General features: G+C 37.7%; 1 protein-coding gene across 13 annotated transcripts in view; it reads right to left on the reverse strand.

Annotated features, from left to right (window-relative positions):
* The window catches only part of LOC131693824 (syntaxin-1A), a 252,502-nt gene that overhangs the window by 63,401 nt on the left and 166,634 nt on the right, over positions 1-22,467 (reverse strand). For 3 of the 13 annotated variants that reach the window (XM_058981993.1, XM_058981996.1, XM_058981997.1), the window contains exon 8: positions 21,298-21,408. The exons of the other annotated variants lie outside the window; for them this stretch is intronic. In XM_058981993.1, coding sequence (XP_058837976.1) covers positions 21,298-21,408 — 111 coding nt within the window. The remainder of the gene's footprint in view (positions 1-21,297; positions 21,409-22,467) is intronic. 13 annotated transcript variants of the gene reach the window in all.

Below are 22,467 nucleotides of genomic sequence, written 5' to 3' on the forward strand. Positions count from 1 at the left end.
CGGTCTCAGTAACCTAAGCTCTGAAAAGGATGTCCCAGCACATCCAGGAACAGTGTTCCCATATCTCAGCCAGAGAAAGAAACCAGCGATGGCTTGATAAATTTCTCTGACATTGTGGACCGTATTTTTACAGCACTAAATATTTCTGACCCTCTTAAAAGCATTTTGATAAGCTTTTTCCCCGCAGTAAAAACATTCTTGATGCAGTTCACTGCGAAATGGCCCCTCCTTTCAGCGATTGTATCCTTCGATGGCTAATTCATCGAACGAGGTTAAGGATTTCTACAGAGGAATTGCAGAAGCATTATCCCGAAAATCGATTCCCTTAAAATCTTACTAAAAAACTTAAAATGCGATGCATTTGCACTATGCACAACATGGCTTACTACGACGAAATATTGATTGGAAGAGCTACACTTCCGGGATATCCGAAAAAATCGAGTCCACTAAAGAGCTTCTTCCGGAGGAAGAGTACGGGTTCCTGGCTGGCTTGATTCTCGATACCACGATTCAAGCTCAGACTAAACGCGTACCAAGCATCCCCCCAACGCATGGTGGGACAGAGTGCTCAGACGTGGACGCGGACAAGGCCGCCGCGTATAAGACCTTCCGTGACGACGGGCTACCAGCCAGCTACCGGCAGTACGCTACGGTGGAAACGCGCATGAAGAGTTTGACGAAAGCCAAAAAACGTAGCTACTGGCACCGGTTCGTCGACGGGTTAATCAGAGAAACATCGATGAGCACTCTTTGGGGCACGGCCCGGCGTTTACGAAACCGAAACAGTACTAACGAGACCATTGGATATTCGATTTTGCGAAGAAGTTTTGTCCGGATTCCACCCCGGCACAGAAGAGCTACTGCACCGCGTCCCCTAGCGATAACGCGAACGAAACACCGTTTTCGATGGTGGAGTTCTCACTTGCTCTCTGGTCATGTAACAATATAACCCCAGGGCCAGATAGAATCAGATTTAACTTGTTGAAGAATCTGCCAGACTCTGCTAAGAGACGCTTGTTGAATTTATTTAATAAGTTTGTTGAGGGTCATATTGTCCTTCATGACTAGAGGCAAGTGAAGGTCATCGAAATCTAAAAACCAGGAAAACCAGCCTCCGACCACAACTCGTATCGATCGATTGCAATGCTGTCCTGTATCCGAAAGTTGTTCGAGAAAATGATCTTGTTTCGCCTCGATAATTGGGTTGAAGCAAATGGCTTACTGTCAGATACACAATTTGGTTTCCGCAAAGGCAAAGGGACGAACGATTGTCTTGCGTTGCTCTCAACAGAAATTCAAATGGCTTATGCTAGCAAAGAGCAGATGGCATCAGTTTTCCTAGATATAAAGGGGGCTTTTGACTCAGTTTCTATCAAAATTCTTTCTGAGAAGCTGCACCAGCATGGTCTTTCACCGACTCTAAACAACTTTTTGCTAAACTTGCTGTCTGAAAAACATATGCATTTTTCGCATGGTGATTTATCGACATCACGAATTAGCAACATGGGTCTTTCCCAGGGCTCATATCTAAGCCCCCTTCTCTATAACTTTTACGTGAATGACATTGACGAATGTCTTGTCAATTCCTGTACGCTAAGGCAGCTTGCAGGTGACGATGTGGTCTCTATTACAGGACCCAAAGTCGTCGATTTGCAAGGACCATTGCAAGATACATTGGACAATTTGTCTGCTTGGGCCCTCCAGCTGGGTATTGATTTCTCCACGGAGAAAACTGAGCTATTCGTATTTTCAAGGAAGCGTTAACCAGGGGAACTACAGCTTCAAATAATGGGTCAAACATTTGCTCAGGTTTCAACTTTCAAATATCTCGGGGTATGGTCCGACTCTTAAGGAACCTGGGGATGCCACATTATCTGTATCTGAAACAGAAGTGCCAACAAAAGATTAACTTTCTCCGTACAATAACCGGAACGTTTGGGACCTCTCATATCGATTGCTCATCCGATGCGATAAATTGAAGCCGTTAGTAATTTGCTAATTTCGAGAGGCTTATAGAGCTTAATTCTAAAAACCAATTTATGACCATGTACTTCGATTACATGGCACAAAATATCAATCCTTCTTCATATTATCCCAACCGTGTCCATCTCCCTCATTCAACTGTATTCTTCGACACATCCACGAAAGACTAGATTTGTGGAATCCCGGATCACATACGTCCGCAAGTGATCCCAAACATCTTTCATAGTAAATTTCGAGAAGTCGACAGCAGCAAGATGTTTTACACCGACGGGTCAAGTCTTGACGGCTCCACTGAACTCGGTATATTGAATGAAAACCTCACCGCCTCATTCTAAGTTGGGATCATTGATACTTTGCCCACCGATCATTACTTTATTGTCTCGGATAGCCTCGGCTCAATCGAAGCTCTCCGTTCAATGAAACCTAGAAAGCACATTCCATATTTTATGGGGAAAATCTGGGAGCGCCTGCGTGCTTTGCCTGTAAGATCGTACAAGATTACCTTAGTTTGGGTTCGCTCGCATTGCTCCATTCCATGTAATGAAGAAGCAGACTCTTTAGCTAAGGCGGGCGCTTTACAAGGTGACATATATGAAAGACCAATTTGCTTCAGCGAATTTTTGAGTATTACTCATCAGAGAACCCTCGAAAGTTGGTAAACTTCATTGAGCAATGGGGAACTAGGAAGGTGGCTACATTCGATAATCCCTAAGGTATCGACGTAACCTTGGTTCAAGGGAATGGATGTGGGTTGGGATTTCATTCGTGTGATGCCTCGGCTCATGTCCAATCACTACACGCTGGACGCTCATCACCGAAGTGGCAACGGTTATCACGACATTGAACATATTGTCTGAGCATGCGTTGAGTACTGTTCTGTCACATCTTAACTATTGGATTCCCTTCGGGCCCGAGGAAGATCACCCAATGTCACAGTTCAAGATGTACTGGCAAGCCGCGATCTCCTCTATAAGTCCCTCGTATCCAACTTCCTTAAAACCATCAATATTCAGATTTAACTGCCCCTATGATTATTCTTATCATTCTCAGAAATGCCCTCTTCCGCCTACCTATCCCAACGTTGGTTCGATGCGACTCCAAGACGACACAAAACATCTTTGTCGAATGACCCAACAAACACGAGACCTATAGCACATCACACGCGCAACGCGATGTGTTGCCGATCCGTATCTGAGTCGTACTACGAAATCGTCTGAAGGAACCCCTGCCGGCTCAAAGAAGACCACCCGGCGTCCCAATACATGATGCATCCGTCCGAATCTGTAATCCTTTCCGTTGATTCCCGATGCCGGAAACTGAAAGTTAATATCTAAATTCCCCCCTCCTGTCGGCCTTGTCCACCCTCTCTCCCCTGTCTCTCATAGACATATGTAGGACGTCACCCCCCTCCCACCTTCCCCATGAATATTTTCCCAAAACTAATAAATAACTAATATGTCTGTAGAATGTTCCGCTTAGTTAATAATTAATTATTCCAATAGTATCCTTTTTTGAAAATCCTAGAGTGCATTACAATACAAAAAACGCATAAAATGACCTCCCCTGCTAATCCCACGAAAATTATATTATCCCCTCTTGTATATGTATAAGTAAGCTGTAAAATTTCTTTAGTTTCATTCTATAAAAACAAAATTATATTTAAATATGTAACCCTCTAGTATTAAGAAATTCAAAATGTAAAACAAAGAAAAAAATCGCACCTTTAACACTCGGAATACCAAGGGGGTAAAAAAAATGGGAACGCTTAATTTGACCGGTCATATCTCAGCTGTTACATAATCGATTTTAAATCTGTCTTCACCAATATAAAGGTATGTCTTTTGTGAATACGTCGAATTAAAAAATAGAAGAATAGAGTTGTCTACCGTAAGTTACAGTAAAAAGAGTATAACAAAGTCAGTGAGAAAAAAATGGGAACGCTTCGTTGACTTGCCATATCTTAGCTGTTTGCTCACCAATTTTAATTCTTTCTTCACCATTGGATAGGTAAATCTTTTATAAAAACAGTGAACAAAGAATTATGGAAATCAAATTTGTATATCTGAAGTAATTGTAAAAACAGTAATTGAGAGTCAGTACAGACGAAATGAGTTTTTCTGTTCAAACAATCGTATCATGTCCGTTTGTCAACCAATTTCAATTTTTCTTACACCAATGCAATCCTTAGAGCTTCTAGACTTGTAATATATGCAATAAATAGTAGATTTTCAAAAATTACTATACTTTTTCGAGTTTTTAGGAGATAGGATTTTTACAATGTACGTCGCATACGGTTGATTGAAATTCTTTGCGACTTGTTAGTTTTACGGTTTGAAAATTACCTGTTTACTCAATAGTTCTACATATTATACATGGATATTATTATATCAAAATGTTTGCACGGACGTGGAGAAACACATTATTGTATGTAAGTTACTAAATAATAGAGTGTGTTAGGACGATTCAGTAAATACTAAGAAGTTCAGAATTTTAAAATATTCGTCATATAACTTTAAATTTGAAGCGATGACCTATACATTTTAATACACCAGTCGATTGTAATTGATGGCGGCTACAATTTCTGAAAAAAAAACATTTTTATATTTTCTCAAAAAATAGCCAAAAGTACCTAGAAGTACAGAAATTCCATTTAGTTGGCAAATAACGTCGAGTTCAAAGTGATGGCCTATACCTTTTTATATACCAATCGGTTATAATTGATTTTGGTTACAATTTCTGGAATAACAATTTTTATATTTTCTCAAAAAATAGACAAAAGTACGTAGAACTACAGTAATTTCATTTAGTTGACAAATAGCTTCAAGTATTCAAAGCTATCACCTATTCCATTTATACACCAATCGATTGTAATTGATTTTGGCTACAATTTCTTAAAGAACAAATTTTTATATATTCTCAAAAAATAGCCAAAAATACGTACAAGTACAGAAATTTAATTTAGTGGGCAAATAACGACGAATTCTAAGGGATGATTTATACTTTTTTATACACCAATCGATTGTAATTGATGGCGGCTACAATTTTTGAAAGAACACATTTTTTTATTTTCTCAAAAAATAGACAAAATACGTAGAAGTACGGAAATTTGATGTAGTTGGCAAATAAGGTCAAATTTAAAGTGATGGCCTACACTTTTATATATGTATACCAATCGATTGTAATTGATTTCGGCTACAATTGTTGCAAGATAAACTTTTCATATTTTCCCAAAAAAACGACAAAAATACGTAGAAGTACAGAAATTTCGTCTGATTGGCACATAACTACAAATTTCCGTACTTCTACGTATTTTTGCTAATATTTGAGAAAATATAAACAATTGTTCTATCAGAAATTGCAGCCGCCATCAATTACAATAGATTGGTGTATAAATAGTGTAGGTCATCCCTTTTAATTTGCAGTTATTTGTCAATCAAACGAAATTTCTGTACTTCTACGTATTTTTGTCGTTTTTTTTAGAAAATATAAAAAGTTTATCTTGCAACAATTGTAGCCGAAATCAATTACAATCGATTGGTATATATAAAAGTGTAGTCATCACTTTGATTTTGACCTTACTTGCCAACTAAATCAAATTTCCGTACTTCTACGTATTTTGTCTATTTTTTGAGAAAATATAAAAATGTATTCTCTCAGAAATTGTAGCCACCATTAATTACAATCGATTGGTGTATAAAAAAGTATAAATCATCCCTTAAAATTCGACGTTATTTACCCACTAAATGAAATTTCTGTACTTATACGTAGTTTTGGCTATATGTTCTTTCAGAAATTGTAGCCAAAATCAATTACAATCGATTGGTGTATAAATTGCATAGGTGATAGCTTTGAATACTTGAAGTTATTTGTAAACTAAATAAAATTACTGTAGTTCTACGTACTTTTGTCTATTTTTGAGAAAATATAAAAATCGTTCTTCCAGAAATTGTAACCAAAATCAATTATAACCGATTGGTATATAAAAAGGTATAGGCCATCACTTTGAACTCGACGTTATTTGCCAACTAAATGGAATTTCTGTACTTCTAGGTACTTTTGGCTATTTTTTGAGAAAATATAAAAATGTTTTTTTTTCAGAAATTGTAGCCGCCATCAATTACAATCGACTGGTGTATTAAAATGTATAGGTCATCGCTTCAAATTTAAAGTTATATGACGAATATTTTAAAATTCTGAACTTCTTAGTATTTACTGAATCGTCCTAACACACTCTATTATTTAGTAACTTACATACAATAATGTGTTTCTCCACGTTCGTGCAATCATTTTGATATAATAATATCCATGTATAATATGTAGAACTATTGAGTAAACAGGTAATTTTCAAACCGTAAAACTAACAAGTCGCAAAGAATTTCAATCAACCGTATGCCACGTACATTGTAAAAATCCTATCTCCTAAAAACTCGAAAAAGTATAGTAATTTTTGAAAATCTACTATTTATTGCATATATTACAAGTCTAGAAGCTCTAAGGATTGCATTGGTGTAAGAAAAATTGAAATTGGTTGACAAACGGTCGTGATACGATTGTTTGAACAGAAAAACTCATTTCGTCTGTACTGACTCTCAATTACTGTTTTTACAATTACTTCAGATATACAAATTTGATTTCCATAATTCTTTGTTCACTGTTTTTATAAAAGATTTACCTATCCAATGGCGAAGAAAGAATTAAAATTGGTGAGCAAACAGCTAAGATATGGCAAGTCAAAGAAGCGTTCCCATTTTTTTTCTCATTGACTTTGTTATACTCTTTTTACTGTAACTTACGGTAGACAACTCTATTCTTCTACTTTTTAATTTCAAGTATTCACAAAAGACATATCTTTCTATTGGTGAAGACAGATTTAAAATCGATTATGTAACGGCTGAGATATGACCGGTCAAAGTAAGCGTTCCCATTTTTTTAGACCCCCTTGGTAGTCCGCGTAACTTTTTACCCCCTTGGTATTCCGAGTGTTAAGCTAACGCAAACGTGCCTTATCAAATAAACGAAATGAATAAAAAAATAAAAAAAGGCACACAGCGAAAATCAGTTGTCTCGCGTCATCCGGACTCGAGCATTTTCGTGTTGGAATCGTGCTTATACTTTCTGGAAAGCCTTATACTCCCAACAAATACTGTATAAAATTGCATTTGAACTGCGAGTATTCATTGCATTCGTTATTTGAGCCTCCCTGATGCCGCCTATGACAATATTTGATAAAAACCTCGACTGCTACATTCGCTATCAATGCAACATTCCGGTCATACACGTCCCCTCTTAGTTTGGATGCCTGGTCAGGTCATGGCAATGCGATAACACCAACCGTCATCGAAGCGTCACCATACAGTGCAGCAGGCCAAGGGCTTTCAACTTGCATTGGCAACTTCAGACAAACCAGATCCCGGCTACAACAGGCTAAAACTAGAAAATGATGCCGCTGAGAAAATAATTACCGCCTGGAGAGGTGTGTTTGTGTGTTTTCGCTGCTACCACAAACCGAAATCTCCTGCACTCTACTCTAGCCAGGGTTTACCGTAACAGAACGAAAACAGCGGTGCGCTACTATAGGTCATGCCGCATACATCACGTTCGTTTCTGGAATGATATGATGATGTTTCACACATGAACCGTACTGGTTCCCAATCTGGACCGACATAATTTTAAAGCCTTTAATAAGTATACTTCCCGGATATAAATGGAACACGGTACTTGCAGGCTGCGGTAAATGGTCCACTCGTTCGTGATGCTGTAGTGGAGCTAACCTAAAACCTCGAGTGGCGATAAGGGCACTGAACGCTCTGCCTAACAGTCGATGTGTTAGAACAACCAGGAAAAAAACTAATACGTTGGAATTTTCTAGTGAGGATTTATGCTTGAGTAGCTCATAACCGTAGGCTAGAACGAAATGAAAAAAACGTTCGCGACACATTGTGTTTCGATCGTTTGTCAATAGTTATGAGGCTAACATGAAAATTAGGTTTCATTGCAGTTGAATAGGAAATGGCAAAATTCCACATATGTAAGAACTTGATAATCCTAAGATTTCCAATGTTAACCAATCTCGACAGAGCCTTCGGATGTGATACCATAACTGCAGGCTAACTACTGCCAAAACGTATGCGAATAATTAGTTTGTCAGATATTTACTAAATCCTTCAGCGACACTTTACAATGATTTTCGTCAAACCAGCATCGTTAAATAGTTCGACTAGTGACACTCTTTATCGATTCGAAAATCGATACTCGTGGACCTGGTAAAATGACACAGTCGGGCCTCTCGAGTGGTGAGCATTCTCGGCAAGATAAATGACTGACAGAGCGATGCACGTAGGTACGTACGTACGTACGTACGACCGAACAGGCTACAAAACTGCAGAGCTTAGTGAAAATTTTCGAACTCAAAGGATTCCTCCGTCTTTCAAGAGGGAGCACTTGTTCACATCTTTCCGTCTTCCCTATACCTTTTATCACACTTTTTTGCCGTCTATCTTGCACGGGAGCAACACAATATCGATGCAGGATGCCTGGGGTATTTACCTATCCCTATCACTTTTCTCCGTTCTATTTTCTAGCTCCAAAGTTTGCCTTCTTTTCTCGCTGCTGAGCTGATAATGATGGGGATTTCAGCAGGCAAGTAGACGAAAAGCAGCCGATAGGGCTTCCGCCGATTGCGATTGCAACTACTGTCGGAAGACGAACGCGCATTTCGCCGTCAGCGATGCAGTGCCGGGATTCTCATTTCCTTGAATTCTGGAGTCTGCTGGCATCATCTATTGTAGATTTCGTGAGACGCGTTTGTTGAGCACACGTAAAAGTTCCTGCCAATATAGGGTGTGGCGGCTCTCGACCCACAAAGGTCGATCGCATTTGAAGAAAAAGAAAAACATTGTGCTTGAAATCTGAAATTTTCTCTTCATTCGACGTTGTGTTCAGAAAAGTAATCATAACACCAGATTCATCCGCTGGATAGGATTTAACCTTTAACCTTAAATCATGCTTAGCTTCAACGCAGACTGGGAGGTTTCTCTCTCTCGGTGCGTAGGCGATGGGCGACCTTTTGCACATTGCAGCACTGTTATTCTTGTAGGTGGAGCTCTGTTTTGCTATTCGGTGGAAGTTAACAGGAGCAAATAGTGAAGTGCTTTAACTGATGTTAAGGTTTAAAATGTTCGTCACAAAAGACACCATCAAGGATGAAATTTTCCAAAAACGTCTCTCACGGTGTATTTATTAGAACAATTTTATGCAAAAAAATTCAGCATCTCTGAAACTTCGGAATATGAAAGAATGGGCTTTCCCCTTTCATTTGAAACTAAGATCAAAATAATCCGTCGGGAGGTCCAGAGCAACTTTTTTTTTCGTAACAATATAGGTTTTACTACTGGAGCTAGCTCAAATTTCTGTCCCTAGATGGTGCTTTATACATTCGAACAACACTAAAAGTGAGAATTTAATAGAAAATTTAATTGTCTACAAGTTTGTTGACCACTAAAAATTGATCTGAAATTATCCGGAGAAGTTGCTAAAGATTTTAACAAAGTTATATCTAAGATAGTTTCACACGAGGCCTAGTGGTTTGGAAATATGTTTTCTCGCACTTATTACATTACCAAAAAAGAATTGGGTTTAGTCGCATGAAAATATTAGACGAGATTCATTACGTTGACAATTCTAATTGACCTTCTGAAAATTAGGATGTTTGACAGAGTCAGAAACTATTTGTGCTTTTGGTTTGTAATCTTTCCCGATAGTTTCGAAGGAACTACCATTCATCGGAAGGTATTGCTTGGTTACAAGGGTTTGCTTACATTTATGTTTTAGAAAGGACCGTACGTCGTATAATTTAAGTTATGATCGCTTAAGTCAGCTATTATAATTCCGTTCAAGACGAAATGTTAGGACACACCGTTTCTAATTTAACGCAAACCACAGCAGTAACTGTCCAAATTAGTGGTTAGCGTGAAACGATTTATTCAAATTTTCTCCGCAAAGCATATTGTGGCAGTTACGGCCATTTCCTATCAATTATGCGAGATATCGTTACTAAATTGATCCTAGATTATGCGAAATGTATTACTTTTGAAAACAAAATATGATTTGAGTACAACAAAAATCTTATATACATAGAAATTATCGAATATATCACAAAAAAATTATCTTGATCCAAAGACTCAAAGTTTTTTCTTCACTGTTTGTCACATTGAGTTAATTTTGAAAACGGATAATCAGCGTTTTTAACGAAGCGTCGCAATGAAATCCGCGAAATATTGCAATGGTGCGTTAAATATTTTAATTGAGTTTGTTCGAATATAAAGGTTGAAGTTCAGGACAAGTGAATTTTATACGAAGATGCCAACAGAGTAGGAGATTCATGTAAGAAAAGTTATCAGTCATCCCTGAGAACAATCGAAAAAATGAAAAAAAGAAGGCCTACATCATTGCAAAAGCTGTTTCTGCGAGAGGAATCACTTACCATCATGAACAAGAATATTAATATCATACTAGTTTTGTCAACACTTACCTAAGACTTTTCATCTCAAAAATATTAATGGTGCCCTTTATCAGGGAATTATAATTTTCAGCTAAAAGATGAGACTTTCCAATCTCTCAAATTTCGCTGAATTCACTGTTGAACTAAACACTATTTGGCGAATAAAAAAGTGCTTGTGAATTGACAAACCACTAGGTCTTCTGTGAAACTAACCTAGACTTAGAATTCGTTAAAATATTAAACTACTTTTCCGAATAATTTCAAATCGGTTTTTAGTTGGTAATAAAGTTGTAGACAATTAAATAATCTATCAGATTATCACTTTTAGCGTTGTTCGAATGTCTAAAGCACCATCTAGGGGTAGAACTATGAACTAGTTCCATTGTAAAATCTATGTTTCACGAAAAAAAACTTCAAAAAAAAAGTTGCTCTAGACCCCCCAACGGATTATTTTGATTTTGGTTTCAAATGAAAGAGGAAAGCCCATTCTTTCATATCCTGAAGTTTCAGAGATGCTGAATTTTTTTGCATAAAGTTGTTAAAAAAAGACACCGTGCTCTTTCAATTTTTTGGGCCACTATTTTGGCCGGATTTAGCTTCTTGACAATACCACCAAGAGCGTGCTGAAATGGTATCAGAATAAATCGGTACATTTGGTCCTAAAAACATGAATCCATCGAATCGCCCTAAACTTTGCCCAATCTAACTCTATTTTGTCATGATGAAGGGAAAACTCAGATTTTAGCTTCCCCGAAGTTCGTTCATAGAGTTCACACAAATATTCTGAAGTTGTCAGAATATCGTTAAAATTTATAGCCTTTCTCGGAGTTCGGTTAGATGTGTTTGAATTTCATCGAAAACGTCAGAAGATTGTATGTTTTCACTTAAGTCCACAGGTTGTTCATGAAAAGAGTGGAAGCGCAATCTCTCCTTCCGAGTGTTGCAAGCAATCTGGGAGTGTCGTCTACAGCCGTGCATTGAGCTAAAAAACGAGCCGGACTGTCGACTTAAAAGAAGGTGATAACTCCACCGCAAAACAAGTCGGTCAAAGCAGAGAACGATCGCGGACGCAGTACATGAAGAAAAGGGAGAAGGCGTGGTACAGGATGACTAAACCTGCATTTCCAAACACATTAAGCTGTCGAAGTTCGTAATGAAATATCTCATGTGGCAGGCCATCTGTTCCTGTGGCTTGAAGAGCGATATTTATATACCAACCGGGACCATCAACCAGGAAATTTATCTGCAGGATTGCCTGAAAAAATATGTTTTATTTCCTCAAGCAAAAAATTTAAGGCACACTGGCATTCTGCGGCGAGGAAAATGGCCAAGTAAGCTGTGCAAAAACTTCTTAGAAGGAGTCAAACGAAGAACCCGACCATTCGCATTCGTTAAAAAGGAAGCTTGAGTGAATATACTACTACTTTGCGCTACAAGCACAAATGAATTCCGTCAATTCGTGTGGTTAGGAAACTGCTAGCTCAGATTCCCATCGCCTAAATCATTGAAGCATTTCCTGCGCTCTGACAACACTATGGACGTTCTGATTTTTTGTGCCTATGAAAAATGATACTCTGATGTAGTTCGTAAAATGTTGTTGTCCTTATGGAATGAAAACGTTAGTTTTTTTTTAAAGTACTTTTTCATGTTTAACAGACCTCCCTGCAACTTGTATCTATTACACAAACAGCTAAGAATGATTGTGAAGCATTTTCAATATTTTCAATATGTCTTTGAACTGCCTAAATAAGTTCTCACAAGTGACATTCCTCAGGACAACAGTAATATCTCGAATATTTTCAAAAAAAAAGAAGCACCGCTTTTTGAATCGTTTGATGTTTAGGATTTCGTTCCTGGAATATTTTGACTTCCGAAATTGAAATCGTTGGATCTTTTTTTGTTGTCTCAAAGATCGATAGATTATTGGATATTTAGACTCTTTATGGAATTCAATTTATGAATATTCGGATTTTTGTATTTTTTGATCTATGGACTTTCAGATTTTGGGAAATTTAGATTTGAATATTAGGATCTCTTCATCTTTGAATTCAGGATTTTTGATTTTTTCATCCTTGAATATTTGAATCGTAGGATCTTTGAATCGTCGTATCTTTTAGCTCTATCGAATCGTTGGATTTTAAACCATTACATTGAGACTTTGAATTCCTTAATCTATAAATCAATCTTTGAACTAATTAGTATTTTAATCAATTGATCCTTGAATCAATAGCCATGTTAATCTTTGGACCATTAGAGCGATAATCTTTCTATCTTACGGTTCTATGAAGCATTGTAACTCAAAAACTTTTCTAATTTGGTAGCTTTTGAGCTAGCGTCAATCCGGCGCCGAATTAGACGAAGTTGAGTCCTATATTCCGTAACTAATTTAGTTATAGTTTTTGTGCCCTTTACGCGCAATGGTGATTTTGAATAATGTTCTACTTAGAGTAGAAAATAATTTTTACCTACAAGATCTTGTGATAAAAAAAATCATAGATCACAAGATCTAAACAACCAATCAATCAAATGTCTAAATATCCAATGATTCATAAATTCAATCCAAAGATCTAAATATCCATCCAAATTTTGAAATCGAATAATTCATCTTAGGACCGTTGGATATTTAGATGTTTGAATTGAATTTATGAATCATTGGATATTTAGATATTTGTTTGGTTGGTCGTTTGGATTTTTAATCTTTATTTTTTGGATCGCAAAATCTTTGATTTTTTGCGATTCGAACCGTTAAGTTTTTTTTATTTAAGGTTAGAGTTTGAATTGATTGATTGATTGAATTGATTGATTTGATCTTCATCTTGGGATCTTGGCATTGCTGTTTCATCTCTTATGAATCTTTGAAGTAATTCGTTGTGATCTTTTAATTTTTCAATCTTCGGCGATTCAATATCTGGATCAAAAGATCTGAGGAATGGTTAATTTTTAAGATAGAAAGATCCTTGGATTTTAAAATCTTTAAACTTTCTTATACTTTTATCTTTGGATTTTTCAATCATTTTAATGAATGAATGAATTTTAAATTCTTCGGATGTTCGGCTCTTTCGAATTATTAGCTCATTGGATTGCTTTTTCGGTCTATAGATCTTTTAACGTTAGTATTCAATTTTTTTAATGATTGACTTTCAACTTTCTTGAATCATGCATTGGAATGTAGCATCTTTTGGTTTTTGGGAACTTGCTATTTTCTGGCCGTTAATCTTTGGAAAAACTGTATTTTCGAATCATAGAATCATTTTATCTTTGGACCACTAGAATTCATATCTTTAAAATTTCAGATCATTTGTTCATCTTAAGGCTCAAGTTACCTTTTTCAAGCATGTGTTAGAATTGAACGCTTGGTAGTATGCGTAGGATAAAATGCGTTCAGCTTTGCCACCGGATTATCCATAGAAAACCTTTTCAAAACTCTAAAAGAAGAAAATCAGTCGATTTATTAGATCATCACGAGACAAATCATGCAAAATAGCTGCTGGAAACACTATCGGCTTAGCTGAATGGTGCTTTTGAAAAAGTGGCTGTGGTTTTTTTCATCGCCCAGTTGTGTTGCGTACCCCAGCACGGTGTGGTAGTGTGGCAAAAAATCACAGCCACTTTTTCAAGAGCACCATTCAGCTAAGTCGATAGTTTTGCCAGCAACTATTTTGCATGATTTGAATCATGATGATCTAATAAATCGACTGATTTTCTTCTTTTGGAGATTTGATTTTCTAGGGATAATCCGGTGGCAAAGCTCAATCCATTTTTTCCAACACATACTATCAAGCGTTCAATTCTCATAGACACTCACCCAAAGTTCTTTGAACCTTAAAGCAACATTGCGCATTCGGGAGTTGATTTCTTTCATTTTTGGAACTTTGAAGCTTGAGTTTTTTTATCTTATCATTTATTATTTTTGGATTTTCATTTTTGGACCTTCGGATTCATCAATCATCGCATCGCCTGGATCGTTGAATCTTAGAATCACATTTTAAAATTTCGGATCTCCAACTCTTTGGATCACTGGATTGCATTTTGCACTATTGGATATTCTTATTTTTGGAACTTGTTATTGAATCTCTTCAGCTTTCAATCATCGGACTTTAAATGTTTAAGTTTTTGGATCTTTAGATTCAATTGCATAAATTTTTAGATTCAAGATCTAATTTTACACTATTGGACATTTAGATCGTTGAAGCTTTGGATATTTAAAATTTTGGATCAAACAATGTTTGCAATTCGAAGCTTAGTAGCTTTTTATCTTCGGAGCTTAGGTTTTTTTGAAACTTTTTATTTTGGAATCTTCGAGTCGCTGAATCTCTGGATTGCTTTATTTTATCATTTCGGCTCTTTCGAATTTTTGAATGATCTTTTGATTTTTCAATCTTTGCTGCTGTTTTCATCAATTCAAAAGAAGAAATGTTTTATTACTTAAATATTTAAACTTTCCTGTGACTTTCTGTGAATCTTTGAGTTTAAGGATTTTAAAATATTTGCTTACTTCGAATCGTTTGAACTGTGGGACCTATTGATTGGTTTTCAGGTTCTTGTATTTTTTAATGTTTGAATCTAAAGATCTTTGAATGATTGATAAAACTTTTGGATCTTTCGATCTAGGGATATTTGGATCTTCGAACATTCGGATTTTTGGATCTTAAAATCGTTGAATTTCTGAACTGGCTGACCAATTGGATCTTCTCGTACCTTACAAACCGCAGTGCATCTGTGCGACTTGGAACTGTACTTTCAGACCCTTTCGACATCACATTGGGTGTACCTCAAGGGAGTCACCTTGGACCTCTTCTCTTCGTGCTCTTTGTGAATGCTATTTGCAGCGAATTGACATCGTGTAAGGTTATGTACGCAGATGATCTGAAAATTTATCGCATCATAACAACTCTGGTAGATTGTTGTGCACTTCAGGTGGACATAGATAGGATCATGAGTTGGTGTGATAGAAACGGAATGACTATAAACATTCAGAAATGCAACATAATCACATTCACACGAATACTCTCGCCAATTACGTTTGAGTATGCAGTGAGCGCTGCCCCAGTAAAACGAGTTTCATCATTCAAGGACCTTGGTGTTATACTTGACCGTAAGCTACGTTTCATCGAACACTTCAATGCAGTTACTGCTAAAGCCTTTGCAGTACTAGGACTCATCAAACGAAACACCCAAGATTTCAACGACGTCTACTGCCTGAAGGCACTGTACATCAGTCTGGTACGCAGCATTCTAGAGTATGGAGTTATCGTTTGGGCCCCGTATCACACCGTACACATTAATCGCATAGAACGGGTGCAAAAGAGCTTCGTCCGGTATGCCCTTCGACGGCTTCCCTGGCGAAATCGATTTGAACTACCACTGTATGAGCATCGTTGTGCTCTTATCAATCTACCTACGCTACGAAACAGGAGAGTTTTTCTGCAGCGACTTTTTGTGTTCGATCTTCTCGCTGACAACATTGACTGCCCTCTGCTTCTCGCTAAGCTGGACTTCAACGTTCCTGGTAGGTCTCTGCGGAGAATGGACTTCTTTCGGCGCTCTACTCATCGCACGCAGTACGGCCAGAATAACCCGGTAGATGTTTGCTGTCAGCTCTTCAATAGCGTTTTTCATCATTTTGACTTTAACTTAAGTAGAGAAATGTTCAAATTGAAAATAGGTTTAAGTTAGTATAGTATTTCAGTCTGTACGAAAATTTATTAATTCGAAGACAATTATTAATATTATTAATTCAAACATTCAAACAATCGTCGGAGCTTTGGATAAGTTAATGTTTAAGTTCAAGGATTAAATAAACTTTGGATAGTTGGATAATCCAATTTGAATCTTTTCATCTTTGGACCATTGGATATTGAGGTCTTCAAATTGAGTTCTTTGATCATTGGATTTTTGGATGTTTGAAGCATTGAATCATTGTATCTTTGCAATTCAAACTATTGCATCATTTCATTGTTGGAGCTTGTAGTTTTTGGAACATTTCAAACTGGAATCTTCGAATCGTTCAATATTTGAATCTCTAAATTTTTGGCTGTTTCGGTTCTATCGAAAGTTTTTAATGAGGTCTTGAATCTTCGGATTGTTAAAGATTGATCAAATGTTTGGACATTTAGATTCGTAGATTTTCATATTATTAAATCTCTGGATGCTTCCATTTTTGGGTCTTTGAATAATCGGATTAAATTTATGAGTTTCTAAACCAGCTGGCTCTTTCGAGTTATTCGGTCATTGGTTTATTTTCAGATAATCGAATCATTAAATGTTTTAATCTAAGAATATTTAAATAGAACGATCGTTGAATTTTTCGGCTTTTCAAATCCTCTGATTGGATTTTTGTATCGATTATTTTTTTAATCTTCTTTGTATCTGTCGAGTTTATTAAATCCTTGGAAAATTGAATCGATTCTTTGAATCATCTCATCCTTGGATCATTGAAACTACAAATCGTTGGCTTTTCCTACTACTTGTATCATTGAATTAGACTAGGATCTTTGAATTTTTGAATCGATGGATCTTTCTATCTATAGATTTAGGGATCTTTGGATTTAGGGATGTTTAGAACTTTAGATATTCGAACCTTTTCCACCTTGAAGCTAGGGATTTTTGGATCTTTTTTATTCGGATCTTTGAATAGTTGAATCTTTGAATCGTTGAGCCCTTGAATTATCTTTCGAATCTTTGAAACGTTGAATTCGATATTATAGATTTTTTAGATTTGACGTGACACATCGAAGTCAACAGCTAAGACGACCCGATTGAAGATCCTTTGTAGGTCAATACTGGGTCCATTTCAATATTAATCTGTTCCAAAATAACTGAGCAATTCAGCAAAGTGTCAGCAAAGAACAATGTTGAACGAATATGGGTTACAAATGCATCAACTGACGCCAGCTTTCGTAACAGGGGACACGGACAAGATCTCTCCAGAGCAACCGGCGGAGTGCCACTCATACAAAGCGAGATTGTACGAAATCAATTCTTTCAACGCTAGAATTATAATTTGGGCTCCAAACTTCAGAGCAATGTTCCAGGATTTGCTGCGACAAAAAAGAACACCGTAAAGTTTTGTGTATTCAAACGATGCATCGAGATACCTTGCCAACTGCATAGGAAAAGTGTCGTTCCAACATCAGTTGATAATCTAATATCACTTCCAAATTCAGCGCGTGGCTAACGCGTTCAATTTTGCGTTCAGTAGTAGCTAAATGGGTTCTACTTTCGTGAGAATGAGCTCACCTAGCGCTTTTTCTAAGCGAAGATGTCTAGCCGTTAGATAAATCAGCAATATTGAATTGAACAGATGAGACGAAATAATAACATGAGATCGTCTGCGAAGGACAAGTGTGGATAAAGTCTTCATCACTAGATGTACATTATTGAAAAAGAGTTAAAGCAGCAACGGTTCCATGTGGCATCCCTGGGGTATTCCTGATGTGGAAGTAAATGTGGGTACCAGGCAGACTGTAATGACAACCACTACCTCTCGATCTGTGAAATAGGATCGAAAAAACATCTTTTTAATTTGCGATTGTAACATCGTGGTTCACTTTATCAAAAGTCGTAGAGAGTCGATGTAAATAACATCGGTTTGAGCGCAACGTTCCACTCTCTGTTATGTATGATGTTAAACACATCAGGTTAGTCGCTGTTGAACATACAGATGAGAAACCATGATGATCGTCTCTTTGGTGCTGCTGGTAGTTAGCCTGGAGAGATTCCATAATTACTAGGTCGAACAATTTCGAAACAACATACAATGAACACCACGATAGTTGTTCACGTCTCGTTTATTACCTTTTTTACTACGAGTAATTTTCACACAAAAATGTCATGTCGGTCACTTTAGAAAAAAGTCGTTGAAAAATCCCAGCGAGGGTAGCTGCAGGGGGTGTAAATCAAGGTGGTCGGCATCTCTAGATCTGTTCACGATTCCACAAGTTTCGTTATTGGCAAAAGTTGAGATTAGATCAGCCACACAGCAAAGGTCAATAAGCGAGCTAGAAACAGCAGCTAAGGAGGAAAAACACGAACGAATGATTAGTCTGCTTCCTCCTCTCGTACAGATCAGTGGCCAGCACAGCAAACAAAAAATACTACCCGCGCCGCTTCGCACGTGCACACGTACTAAACTGTAAAGTACGGTTGCATCAAACTGCGAGTGAAATGAGTGAATCACAAAGTAAATTTCGCCCATTACGAGAGAACACAATCGCGATTAACTGTTCGCAGACCCATCTTAGACTCACAGTGCGCGAGGTGGAACAATTGCTCAAGGATAAAATGGAACTTGTGGTCACAGAAGTGTCACACATACAGCTACACACCTAGAAAAAATAGTGTAAATTTACGTCTCCTGACCCTGACATATACGAGCATCAAAAATGACTTAGTTTTACGTTTAATTTTAATTTTACATGACGTTTAATTTCGTAAATCATGTAATTTTACTCCACATACAGCGTTTATTCTGAATGGTAGGAAGTGTAATTTTATGTCATTGCGCATGTAAAGTATATGTTTCATGTAAAATTAAACGGAACACGATAATGTTCCGTCATTTGGTAAATTACGGTTTGTTGAATTGTGTCATGTTTGAAATTACGTCAACGATAAAATTCAGATTTTTTTGGTGTGTACATCATACGAGGCAAATAGTACTAAGAACTAATAACTAATTAGCCGAGGTGGAATGCTTCGTTGTGAAGAACAACATGCAATACGACATCGAATACGGAAACGTCAAAACCAAGATCCCTGTGTATATGGACGCTGACGGAAATTCGCCTACACAAATAGCTGGCAGATAAATAGAAACGAGTAAAGCCAAGAACGATAAGAGACCCTGCAAATGATGCTATAAAAAGATGTGGGTCATTATGAGCTTGGACTTTGGACCTAACGTTCACATTGCGGTCACGATCACTGTCGTGTGTTGAAGAGTGGAACTCGAAACCTTAAAACAACTTTAAAGTATGTTTTGTGCCCTTCTGAAGTAATACTTAACGATGGCCTCGGAAGGACGAGAATTGAAAGAAGCGAAAGGTTTAGCTTTGGTCGTTGGGCTTATTACAAACCACTGCAGTAGGAATCCGACACTACCAAGAGCCAACAGGCAGTGGTGTTTGTCTAAGATTCCTTCTCGACAGACATTAACCCAATTTGTTGAGTTGACTAGAATAGAACACAAGACTCGACAATCCAGGCCTTGAAAAAAAAAACTTCAAAGTTTAAATAGTTTCTACAGCTTTTTTTAAAAGAAATGAAAAGAATCAATTAACAGGTCCCTTTTGCAGATTTTCGGCTGTTGCTAGTGTTCCAGTTGTAACAAAAAACCTCATAGCCGAAGACCTGACTGAACTGGTGTTTTAACGAAGAGAGTTAGCTTTGACTCAAATCGAATATTGCAGAATGATATTTCTCAATCACTAACATATCGTATATGCCTGCGGAAAGTTCAAGGAACATCGTTTTTGCCAGCTCGTACAAAGGCCCGGGACGGCTGCTGATCACTAGCTGGACGGGGTTGTCTGTACTGAGGGTACTAAGGCATCGTTCCGGTGACCGGAAAAAAGACAATCGCTAAAATGCGTTCAGAGCAGCTGGCGACCAGTAAAAATAACCACGAGGCGAGCGGGAACCTCAAATATTTCAGGGCCTGGACAGATTGTAAAAATCGATGTACTTGCATGTATTGGAAGACCTTATCGCCGACCTCAAACACAGAACCGAAACGGCTACAGATCGCTGACAGGAAAGACTCAACTGTGATAGGCGTTTGAGAGGCTTCCGATAAGTTGAAGACAAGCGTGAGTTTCGGTTACTTAACCTATTGGTTCTTATATCGGCTATACGTTGTGGTAACTGTGATGATTCGTCGCTGCGTTATTGACGGGTTTTAAATTCCCAAAAGTGAAAATCTCACGATTTTAGGTTCATCGTCAGCTAAAACAATTCCTCACTAACGTAACGATGTACAATGTTCCAGTTTTTGGATTTTTTATACTTTCATGATTTAGGCATTTGCATCTTTAGATGTTTAGATCGTTCCAATTTTATATCCTCAAATAATTAAATTGCAAATATCTATGTCAATGCATCTTTCGGTTCTGTTGGATCATTGGATTGGTTTATGGGATCTTTTCAATATATGATTTTGAAAATATTTTAGTTTTGGATTTTCGGTTCGGATCTTTCTGCCGTTGATTGATTTATGAAGTAATTTATTCGAACGCGATAAAAAATGTGGTCGGCCAAGCGGCATAACGATACTAATGCAGCTACGAAGAATGTATCATTCTAATTTTCAGTAGCTTGCCGAAATGTACATTAAATAATTAAAACAATCTAAAACATTTTTCTGACTACCTCAACGCGAAACTAGAATAGGTCTTGGCATTTGGTATATTTTGCATGTACGCGTAGTAAAATAATCGAGATATCACTGTACTCCTATTCTATAAAAATACTTGACTAAATCCACACACTCTTCCCGGAACATCTTATACGTTAAGCATATTTACAAACACAGACTTTCATAACTTAACATTCAGGCGCCTAACTGGCCAACGGCCGATCCTTTATGTGATGTACAAACCGAAACCTGGGCACTTGTTAGTACGGTTAGTATGATTACCAAATCGCTACATATCCGCGATTAAATCGTTCCACCATTTGTGTCAGTTATTACGTGTACGGGGAAAAGAGTGCACTGCACAACCAGGACTCGCCGATAGGAAAAAAAGACGCGCAAGTTACCTGGTTGCATTACTGATACTTAGGAACGTCATGAAAAAATAAAAACTCATAAATACCTTTCTTGCTTTGGACATGTACTTGCTCGCCTGAACCAGATCCTGGTGACCTTGTGCCACATAGTTCCCGCTTTGTTCAACGTGGTACTCAATTCGGTCCACCAGGTCGCCCTTTCGTGTGGTGGCGACGTCGATTGCGACAAACGAGGAGCCGATGGGTGTCCGTTGATTTGAGTAGTAGTTCGCAGATCCGAGATCGAATGCGATTTCGACCGGATGGAACCCACGATCGGTGAGGAGGATGAGGAGGCGACGACGAGATTCATTTTGCGACGAGGAGGTTGTGGAGTTGTTGAACAGGAAGTTGAGGAGATTGGTTGTGGTTGGGGTAACGCGAGGAGTTCCATGGAACGGGAGGTTGATCGTTGCAAGCGGTTGTTAGTGTGAAGGTGATTCGGAGAAAGGAGCGAAGGATATTTACAGCCGCGTGGAGATGAACCGGCACCGGTAGCCGAACAGGATGCCGCGGAACCGTGGTGTTCGGGGGAAGAAATACTCGCAAGGACCCGTAGGAGAAAGAGAGAAAGTATTGTAGCATTTTTCGCAAGAGTAGATTGTTTTAATTTTATCGCCGCAGCATCGAAAACCACAAAATATAAATAGTTAGTCGGAAACCATCACACGAATGTCGTGTTAGTTTGTACACCAGCCGTGTGCAAATGTTGTTCCGAGTACGAAGTGACGTTAAACCAGTAGATATTTCATTTATTTTTTATACACATTTGTTAATTGACATTTTCCGCATTCCGATTAATACCACAGATGTATTTTTTGTACACACATGAACGAAACCCATACCGCATTAATGTAACATGATATTATTCCCATATTCACCACCCAATTGTTAATTTCATCGAGCACCAGATTTGTCACACGCATCCATTAAATTAATGTACATATCAATAGCAATGTTACGCCCACACATAATCGCACATTCATCCACAAGCATATACGCATACACATGCAGTTAAGGTAGCAGAGGCAATATTTTATAAACAGGCATGCAGAATATATTAAAAAACGTGCATTAATGAATATGTCGACATTAGCCATTCCATTCAGCGTGCGGTTTTATTAACATTAAGTAGAAGATATTCGGGGGTTTATTAACAATAATAATGATAAAAATAATAGACCAATTAGGAAAGAATGATAGAAATTTCCGTACGG

Source organism: Topomyia yanbarensis, chromosome 3 (genome assembly GCF_030247195.1).
Source record: "Topomyia yanbarensis strain Yona2022 chromosome 3, ASM3024719v1, whole genome shotgun sequence".
NCBI classification, from domain to species: Eukaryota; Metazoa; Arthropoda; class Insecta; order Diptera; family Culicidae; genus Topomyia; species Topomyia yanbarensis.